This window comes from Carassius gibelio, chromosome B20, assembly GCF_023724105.1.
Source record: "Carassius gibelio isolate Cgi1373 ecotype wild population from Czech Republic chromosome B20, carGib1.2-hapl.c, whole genome shotgun sequence".
NCBI lineage: Eukaryota > Metazoa > Chordata > Actinopteri > Cypriniformes > Cyprinidae > Carassius > Carassius gibelio.
Window position 1 is genome coordinate 12,604,920 of NC_068415.1, and position 10,444 is coordinate 12,615,363.

Below are 10,444 nucleotides of genomic sequence, written 5' to 3' on the forward strand. Positions count from 1 at the left end.
ACCACTGGGATCTCTTAAGCCACGTCTCCACTGTCAGGCCAAAAGTGTGTGTGCTGGTGCGTGCCAGTGCCAGTCGCGATTCCACTTTCACTTCCAGGGCTTGATTGTGCCTCATCGGTGGTTCCTCGGGAACAATGTCCCAGGTTTTTTGGCCTGACGAAAACCTTGGGCCAAAGCAGGCCACCTGGGGCAAGAGGAGTGTTAATGAACAAAGGCTGAGTTTCTCTGCATCTGGAGAGCGTCTGTGCCGCAGATCATTTCATTAAGCTAACATTCTAGAACACCAGCATTAAAAACTTTTTAAAATAAGTTGAGCTCAAAACTCACTTTCAGTCAGCAAGCGAGTCTTTGAAATAACTTGATCTGATGTGGATTATATCACCATACAAGGCAGAAATAGACTATGCATAGGCTACTACCCATTAACATTACCATAGTAAACATGGTAAATGTGACCACTTGAAGAAATCAGAAGTAAGTTTCTTATTCTCTATCACAATTGTGTATTTATTTCGGAACAAAGGCCTATATTTTATCTGTCATAAGTCTCGTCTCGAGAGTTTAGCTCAGCATAAACTATGTCAGAAAAATATAACAATGTTTTTTGTTTGGGAGTTTTTATAAAAATATAGAAATTATAATTATTTCTAAATGTGATGTATATAGGCTACTGTGACTTCAAATAAAGAGAAACAGACTCGACTGAATAAGCAGGCTATTAGCCCCACCAGGTCTGTTTAAAGGACTGGCTCACACTGGCCCGACAGTAAAAAAGCTGCTATAGAATCCATGTTTAGCCCCCTGATCTAAGTTTCCTACATCACCGATAGACTTACAATGGTCAACTGTAACATATTCTCATCTCAACATGTGCAGTCTTGGATATCTGAAAATATCTGTAAACCAATATGAATATATAAAAATTAAAGACTTCACATGTATTTACACATCAGTGTATCGTCATGAGACGCAAGGTTTAATTTGATTTTTTGTTTATGTATGTTTTTTTTTATTATTATTATTGTATGTTTTAACCATGATTCCCATTCACCTCCAATATAAGACTGACAGACTGCAAAGGTCTGTGTTAAAAATATTCTACTGAAGAAACAAATGTTGATTAGAAAACTGGTTTACTATTAACATGCATCTACCTTCAGACTTCATTATCACATGCACTATTTTGCAGCGTCAGACCTTATTGCCACACTGCTACAGATGAAAACACATGAGTCATTTAATAGGTCAAGTGGTATGGGTATCCATCTGAGATGTTTACAGTGTCACAGAGAGGTTTCTAGCACATGCCAGCATTCAAAGACAGCTGTCTTGAAAATTGGGTCACTGAAGCATCAGACCATATAATGATATTTACTCATATAAATAATGCATGGTATAGTGCAGAACAGTGTGTAGAAAGCCTGACTGGTGATTATAGGACACAATGTTACTCTTTACACTCAGAAAAATTCAAAAGATGTCACTGGGGTGGTATCCTTTCAAAAGAATATATATTATATACAGTACATTTATAAGGCACTTATGATTTCTTTATTGGGTAAATAAGGTACAAAAGTAAAGTATCTTATTCAACCATAAATATACAGCTTTTGTGATTTTTTTGTACCGTCTAAAGTATATTCACAGACTATAATGTTCCATATAAGAAAAAAAGAATTCTGCCAATTAAGAGATTATAAAGAAATGTATTATTTCACACGTGTGAAACATATTTGTAAACAGTATATTTATATATTCCTGTTGTTTTTGCATATTTAACCACTGAGTGAAGTCCAAGCTGCAAGATCTGTCAACTTCATTATCATTTATAACAAATTTATGGAAATTCAGGATTAAATGTTTTTTTTTTTCTAGTTTCAGGGAGGAAAGTGATATTCCCGGTTTCAAAACAGATCTCCTCTTCTCTTGGCCCATATGCAAGGAAGATCATGTCACATCGAAGCCAGACATGCTCTAATGAATCACATGCAAGCCAGGCAGATATATTTATAAGACAATCTGCTTCTTCACTCCATGACATGAAGTCAAGACCTCACGCAGGAGCAACTGCTGTACAGATAAGGTTTAAGATCCACATACACCTAATTCAACGTATAATTACTGATTTCCTGTAGAAAGGTAGGTGGACTTGATAGTAGTGATGATTTATAGTGATGATGTTGTTAGGACTTATAAAGGAACTTGTGTACAGTTGAAAAACTGAAATTTTTATGTTTACTGATCAATGGCAAAACCCGGAAAATAACCTGATATTTTAACATGTAAATATATTATTACATTTTTTTATTAATTTATTCTCTTGACAGTTTGTGTGATTGATTAGAACTTATCTGAGTGTTCATCAGTTTTCAAATATCTGAGCATTTTACTATCACAGGTGCAAAATGGCAGCAGCAATGGCTTCTTCAATGACAACAAAAGATGACCTGGAGGACTTCAGTGCTTATGCACACTTGTCTGAAGAACAGCTGTTGCAGTTAGCTATTGAACGAAGTCTAGCTGATACAAATGTAACTCCATGGCAGAATCGACAACTGCATGCCCACACACAGCCAGCTACACAACCACCGCCATGCAACCCTAACTCGGCAAACCCTCCCAGGTGATTTCTTTCCCTGTTGTCATGTACAACAAAAATAAAGGTTGTAACATGGGGTTTTTGCAATGATTTTCAATTAGGGCCTGTTACATTCTTATTATTATTATGCCTATTATTATTAAAGGTACAATTTGTAAGATATTTGCAGTAAAATATCCAAAAACCACAAGGCTAGAGTTATATATTTTGTCCAGCTGATTACTAACAATATCTCCAATGTTTTCAACTACTTGTAAATCATGAGAAAATTCCCATTTTAAACAGTGACATGGGGCAGTGCAGTCGCCTGTCAATGACATTAGTTACCCTTTGTTACTGCCTTTACTGACGTAGAAACCATGGTCAAATGCAGAAGTAGCTTTGCGACAAACTTCAACTAGAAAGATATGCCGATCTCGCTTGTGTTTTACTTGACAGGTGAGTTGTTTTGATTCGTATCTTTACAGAAAAGGTATGCTATTATAATGATCAACAAGATTAGTATTATGCGACATACACGGCAAACACAGGGGATCGCGTCTCTAGACCCACGCAAGGACGCATCTGATCCATAGTCTGATCGCGTCTTGGCATTGACTTTGTATGTAATCTACTCGCGCAAATCGTTGAACTTGCATTAAATCCATGATTTATCTTTCCGCCTGATTGATGGCCGTCAAGCGTCATCAAACCACGCGATTGTTATTGTTTTGGTAGTGCGCCCCCTTGTGGCAGGTCCTACAACCTGTACCTTAAAATAAATTTTCCCCACAGTAGGCTAATTTCATAGTGCATCACCGGATAACTGACGCACTGCAGTAATAATAAAAGATTAAGCTAGATTACTACTCACTGAGAATGTTTTTAAAAATGTCTTTTAAAACAGGTTTGTTAGCTATACAATTAATTATTGGTCTATAATTAAAATTATTGTTAACACTGCAATCATCAATGAAATGAATACGTTTTTACTTTCACTTTCTGGTGAATTGACTGAGAATAAAAGGTTCAGCGGCATAAAACGCGTGCACAAAGTTTGCACGTTGCTTGTGTGATATCCTTTAGCTTGCCTTCCTGGTTTAAAACATAAATACTTGCAATATTGCTACATAACCATTGGGCTTGGATTTGCATCACACTTGGACTCCATCTGTTAGTTAGCCTAGTACCCGCTCCCTTTTGCCCAGGTCTGCCCAAAAATAAAATTCTGCCTACTCCACTACTTGCAAATATATAAAAAGCACTGTTGCTTTCTTCCTTTCAGTGAGAATGTGTGTGGAAAAATTGACAGAAACATTCACAATCATTTCTTCAGTAAAGACCAAGAAAAGGTGATTGCCTGGACAAGGCACAATGGACACCTGCGGGTCAAAGTAGAGACAGTTAAGTGAGTATCAAGACAAATGTAATTTATGTATGTGTGTGTGTGTGTGCTCTTTTTCTGAATATCCCTCCACTTTCCGAATGTTCCAAACACCATATTGTTTCCTTCCTTAATCATTTGAAAGAACAAGTCAATGATTTGCTCATAACTCATGACATATCACCACCTATTGGCATAAGAATGTAACTTACAGAAATAATCGGTGAAAATGAAAATAGGTCAAGGATTACCTTACAGGACATTGTGAACAAAAAGAGTAATCATTCATATTGGCTCATCCACTGAGATAACAGACTTAAAGATTCTTCTTCTTAAGATTTGTTTGCATTTTTGTTCTTTCAGTGATTTAGACCCTTTTCTCTCTGCCATTTGGAGAGGGGATGCAAAAGCTCTACAAGACATCATTCATTTAAAATCTAAAACTCTTGATGAACCCAATAAAGACGGCTGGTTACCGCTTCATGAGTCTGCATACTATGGCAATGTGGAGTGTCTTAAGATTTTGCTCAAAGGTGATGAATTAATCATTTTTATAATGTCCAGAATCACATTCTCAAAAATCATGGTTGTATTCCATTGTTCCCACAGCCAGACCAGATACAATAAACAAACGAACAAACAGAAATCAGACACCGCTCATGCTGGCCGTGAGTCGCAAACACGTTTCTTGTGTCAAGCACCTCTTAGAGGAAGAAGCTGATCCTAACCTGGCAAACAACCAGTGGGAGACGCCACTGTACAAAGGTAAAACATTTTAGCATGATATCTTTCAACAACTAATGACCAGGAAATGGTCTGAATAATCGCTCTTGATTTTTACAGCATGTGAGAAAGCTAATGAAGAGATAGTGGAGCTTCTTTTGAGATTTGGAGCTTCACCAAGAAAAGCCTGTGTTCAAGGTGGGACTCCGCTACATGAAGCAGTGAGGAACAAAATGTTAGAGATCTGTAAGATGTTGATAAATGCAGGGGCAAAGCTGTGGGCCAGAAATGTTTATGGCATTGATGCTCTGTTTACGGCTGCTCAGTGTAATGCTGTTGATGTGCTTAACTACCTAATATATAAAGGTAAGATTTATATATATATATATATTGTTTTTTGGATGAAAAACAGAAATAAAAAGTATTAATTACTCAGGTTTATTCTAGTAGCATTAACCTTTTGATCTATTCTTTAGGTGGTGATATAAATACCCAGGCAAATGATGATGCAACCGCATTGTTTGAGGCCTCAAAGAATGGTCATGCTGAAGTTGTTGAGATACTCTTGTCAAAACGAGCTGATGTTAACAAAGCCAACAAAACTGCATTACTTCCTATTCATGTTGCAGCAAAGAATGGTCATGACAGGTTAGAGGGCATACTACAGTTCATTTAATATTTATCATTATAACATGGCTCTTTGGAAAATGTAATCATGGTGTTCAGTGATTTGCATGAATCAAAGCATACAGCTATATGGTGGAGCACAACATTACAAACTTATAAATGAAAGAACAAATATTTTAAAAAGGAGCTAAGACACAAGGGTGCAAGTCTGTGTATTAATGAAGGAAATAACTACAGTCCCATAAAGCATTGCAAATGCTATTAAAAACAATGGAATTTTTATTTTATTTTTTTAGATAGAGAAACAATATTTTCCTTTTTATTGCATGTATATTCAAGTGTTTTAAAAGCATGCAGAGATTTTCAGTGCTTCATGGGAATTGTCTGGAGTTACATTGTTCTTTTGACTTGCTTTGCTCCCTGCGATTCTCTGATTTGTGAAGCGTTCTTTGAAGCTTCATGGGTAATGTAGTTTTCCACTGTTCAAATGTTATACATGATTATTTAAAAAATAAGTTGAAAATAGTGTGAGCTAATGGCTCCAACAAATGTAATATGTTTTGTAAATTGTAATGGAATAGTTTTTGTTTAAGTTTTTTTTTTAGCTGAAGCTCAATCATAATTCAACCTATCAGTAAAATTATAAAACAATTTCAGTTTATGTCAATGTATTTCTTTATTTGGCATATAACCATGTAATAAGTGGAAAGTGACAGTCTGCCAATCATTATCACTAAATTAACCCTTTACAGTGCACATGTCTTACTAAGCCAAGGTATGCAGATTTTTATGCCTTCTTTTTAATTCAAGTACTGATTAAGAAATAAATATGACTCATTCTCATCTCCCTCAGCATTGTTGCCATGCTAATCCCCAGAACTAACATGGTCAAAGTTAGAAACTCCGGCATCAGTCCTCTTCATTTGGCTGCAGAACGTAACAGAGATGATGTTCTAGAAACATTAATTGAGGGAGGATATGATGTCAACGTAAAGCTGTCAGATGATTGGTCAAATATGTATGAAGATCATCGCAGCACAGCTCTGTACTCAGCTGTGATAAACGGAAACACTGAGGCTGCTGCTATGCTGTTAGAAGCAGGTGCTGATCCAAACCTGGATATCTTCAACCCCCTGCTGGTGGCTGTAAGGATAGCAAATATGGAAATGGTGACCTTACTGGTGAAGCATGGTGCTAATGTCAATGCCCTACTGCCAACTCATCCTACCAGCTTCCCAGCAGTATTGGTTTTCTGTATGAAGTACAAAGTGATGATGAAGTACCTGCTGGACAATGGCTGTGATGCACTAGCATGTTTTAACTGTCAATATGGCAGTAATCCTCATCCCCCCATCAAACAAAGACGAAATGCACAAGAAACAATGTATTTTTTAAATGATGAACCAGGATACTGTGTAGAGGTATAGATATATATATATATATATATATATATATATATATATATATATATATATATATATATATATATATATATATATATATATATATATTTTTTTTTTTTTTTTTTTTAAGATCAAAATGTCTTATAAAATATTTTCTTATAAAACTGTCTGTATGCTTTATTTAATTATTTTTATATTATTCTTTAAAAAAAAAATATTTATTTATTTATTTAAAAAAAAGAATTTTTAGTTAATTCAATAATTTGTATTTCTTTATTTACAGTTTTGTGAGATCATCTCTACTCCTTCATTCATCAGCTGGGGAGGAGCCATCATAGACACATTACTTGACTATGTGGGACATGTTAAACTCTGCTCTCGAATAATTGAACTTCTAGAAAGCAACAAAGATTGGGCTCATATTAAAGAAAGATCAGGTAAGAATATTCTTTATAATCTCTTAATATGCAGTACTGAATTATTTTTTTTTACAAATGAATGGAACTAAACTGAAACCCAAACACTCTCTTTATCAGTTCTTCCTTGCACTCTGATGCATCTGTGCAGACTCAAGATTCGTCAACGACTGGGCATTCACAGACTATGGCAAATCAGTGCTCTTCCTCTACCAGGGAGACTGCTCAAATTTTTGAGTTATGAACGGGAATCATTTGAAAATATACCGTGATGAACAGCAAGCAATACTTAATTGTTTACAGAACATGCTGCTTTAAATCCTTTTGTGACAGGCATTGTGTCATTAATTTTACATTTAAAAGCTTGAGATCTGACAGTCATTTAGCATAATTATTTTCTGTTCGTATGGGTAATTATTTTCAATGTAAATAAAATAATATTCAAATGTATATAGTATACATAGAGTATAAAATATCAGAACAAGCACACAAGTAACTCCAGCATGGCTTTCAGTTTTGAAATATGTAAATGTATTTACATAGGTGCATAACTAAAAAGTACATTTAGTTGCACACTAAGGCTTTTTATTATGTGACTATAAGTCACTATGCATTAAACACCTAATATGAATTTATAATATCATGAAGACAAACTGCACTTGTAAATTAGTTAAGTGATTCCTGAGTAAAATTAGAGCTTAGCATAATGAAGATGTCCTGTACACATAATTAGAATTGTAAATTAGTTAACAGTGATTTAACTTTTTAGATTCCAAGCAGAATTTAAGCTTAGAGTTTTCTGTAAATCCTGCAGTATTATTGTAAATTTGTGGTGTTTTCTATGGGCTTGAGACTGTCTCTGTGAACTTGCAGTGAAATAAAACTCTCGCATCTGCACAGTTTTGTTTATGTTTGTTGAACTATCATTGCTGCGTGACAGATGAGTTTGAGCTGGTCGTCAAAATCACAAGTTTTTATAAACTACATAAAAACAAAGGTAAAGTGAACCAGCTGCAGTAAAACTTCAGGCCAATTCACAGTGCGGCGACAGACCCAGACAAGTGTGTCACTTCTCAGACATCCAAGACCCAACAAACACTGATTTAACATGTTCAGTCATTGAAAACAAGTGCTGGCCAATGTTAACAGATGCTGACAGGTTCATTAGAATCTCAGACTACTATATGATGTGCATAAAGGTAACTGTGGATTAGATAAGCTCTATAATTACCAATAAGCCAAACACATTTAAACATAACCTTTGCAACCATTCTTGCTCTGAACTTGTAATCTTGTCCTTTTTAAAAAAAAAATTATATTTTTGAATAAATCTGAGAGCTTTCTGACCTTGCATAATCAGCACTGCAACTGGCACGTTCAATGCATGGAAACAATTAACAATTTTTTCTCTTCCGTTTGAGTCTTCAACACGCATTCACGAGAGTACCAAATACTGGCCATAATAAATAATAAATAATCTTAAACATTATGTAATTAACGCTAGTGCTAAACAAGCAAAACCATCTATCTTATCTTACAGAAAAGCATTAAAACTGCTAGATCAGATTACTTTTCAATTCAATACATTGGCTAAATAAATGAAAAATAAAGCATCAGCAAGTGTTGCAAAACTACTTTAATTCCAAGATCGTTACTATTAGAGATTAAATTGTAAGCATGTAGCCGTCAGCCACAGTATCACATCTCAGATACCCTGAGAAACAAATCCACTCAGTCTCCACTAGAGGATCATCTAAACCATCACGAGTCATAGATCCTCTTCTGACTATTATTAATTCATCATTGTCAATAGGATATGTCCCCAAAACCTTCAAACTGGCTGTTATTAAGCCTCTCATAAAAACACAACTTGACCCCAAAGAACTAGTTAATTATACAGATCAATCTCAAATCTTCCTTTTCTGTCAAAGATACTAGAAAAGGTAATATCCTCAATATCAAAATGGTATCTGTGTGGATTTCAGAGAGTTCCTGCTCTTATCATCTGATCATAGTTTTATCTATCTATTAGTGCTACTGGATCTTAGCACTGCGTTCGACACTATTGACCACAACATTATCTTGAATAGACTAGAAAACTTTGTTGGCAGTAATGGAAGTGCATTAGCAGGGTTCAAACCGTACTTATCTGACCACCATCAATTCGTAGCAGTGAATGAAGAGGTATCATATCGATCACAAGTGCAGAATGGAGTACCACAAGGCTCAGTACTAGGGCCATTACTTTTAATGCTTTACATGTTACCCTTGGGAAATATCATCAGGAAACACAGTATTAAAGTAGCTTTCACTGTTATGCTGATGATACTCAGCTCTATATTTCTTTGTGGCCCGGCGAAACATATCAATTTGAAAAACTAAAGGAATGCATAGTCGATATAAAAAACTGGATGATGAATAGTTTCTAACTGCTTAATTCTGGAAAAAAAAATCCAGAGGTGTTAATTATTGGACCTAAAACCTCCATATGTAATAACCTACAGTATATCACTGTCTAACACTTTATGGCTGCTCTGTCAATTCTTCGCCATAAGTTAGTAACCTAGGTGTGCTATTTGATAACATTCTCTACTTTAAATGCCACGTTTCTAGCATTTGTAAAATGACATTTTTCCATCTCAAAAATGTATCAAAATTACGACCTATGTCAAAATTATTTAACTAATGTCAAATGCAGAAATGTTAATTCATGCAGGCATGACCTGAAGGTTAGACTATTGTAATAGTTTATTGGGTGGTTGTTCTGCATGCTTAGTAAACAAACTCCAGCAGGTCCAAAATGCAGTAGCTAGAGTTCTTGAACTGGGAAGTATGACCAAGGTCACCTCAGTCATAGTATTGAGGGTGAAGAGAGCACTGTGCATTCATTCCACCCACCTACAATTCCTGCCGGCCCAAGACTCAAACACACAACCATTAGGGCACGATTTGTTCCCTTTTTTACTATTTAATTCTGTAAAGCTGCTTAGAATCTGTATTGTTAAAAGCACTATATAAATAAAGGTTACTTGACTCAACAAAATTGTTTACAAATGTCAAGCAGAATCGAGATTTTTATAGTCAGAACATTAAAATGCCACTGGTGTCTGTACAAATACTGAGGTGTCTTCTTTCTGACCCTCAGAAGACCTTATGATGAAACAAGCTCACACAAATGTGAAGGTGCAAATCTGCAGACTAAACTTGTGTGTTACACAAACAACCCTCTTGCTTATTTGATAACCTTTGTCAAATTATTCATCCATTATACACAATGACAACTAAAAGTGGATCACAGTTGCATCAGCCCAAA

At 35.4% G+C, this 10,444-nt stretch overlaps 1 protein-coding gene across 1 annotated transcript; it reads left to right on the plus strand.

Annotated features, from left to right (window-relative positions):
- The first annotated feature begins 1,875 nt into the window (after positions 1–1,875).
- Positions 1,876–8,028, plus strand: asb2a.2 (ankyrin repeat and SOCS box containing 2a, tandem duplicate 2). Its single transcript, XM_052586628.1, has 10 exons — positions 1,876–2,139; positions 2,399–2,623; positions 3,864–3,986; positions 4,326–4,495; positions 4,572–4,727; positions 4,806–5,051; positions 5,162–5,333; positions 6,166–6,733; positions 6,999–7,152; positions 7,252–8,028. The coding sequence occupies exons 2-10, from the start codon at positions 2,406–2,408 to the stop codon at positions 7,401–7,403; spliced, it is 1,959 nt and encodes a 652-aa protein (XP_052442588.1). The 5' UTR covers positions 1,876–2,139; positions 2,399–2,405; the 3' UTR covers positions 7,404–8,028.
- Positions 8,029–10,444: the final 2,416 nt, after the last annotated feature.

Excerpts from the sequence above, each read along its gene's own strand:
- asb2a.2 (XM_052586628.1), top strand. The coding sequence starts at position 2,406 with ATGGCAGCAGCAATGGCTTCTTCAATGACAACAAAAGATGACCTGGAG. Across the intron at positions 6,734-6,998 it reads AACCAGGATACTGTGTAGAG|TTTTGTGAGATCATCTCTAC; the intron begins GTATAGATATAT and ends CTTTATTTACAG. Across the intron at positions 7,153-7,251 it reads TCATATTAAAGAAAGATCAG|TTCTTCCTTGCACTCTGATG; the intron begins GTAAGAATATTC and ends TCTCTTTATCAG.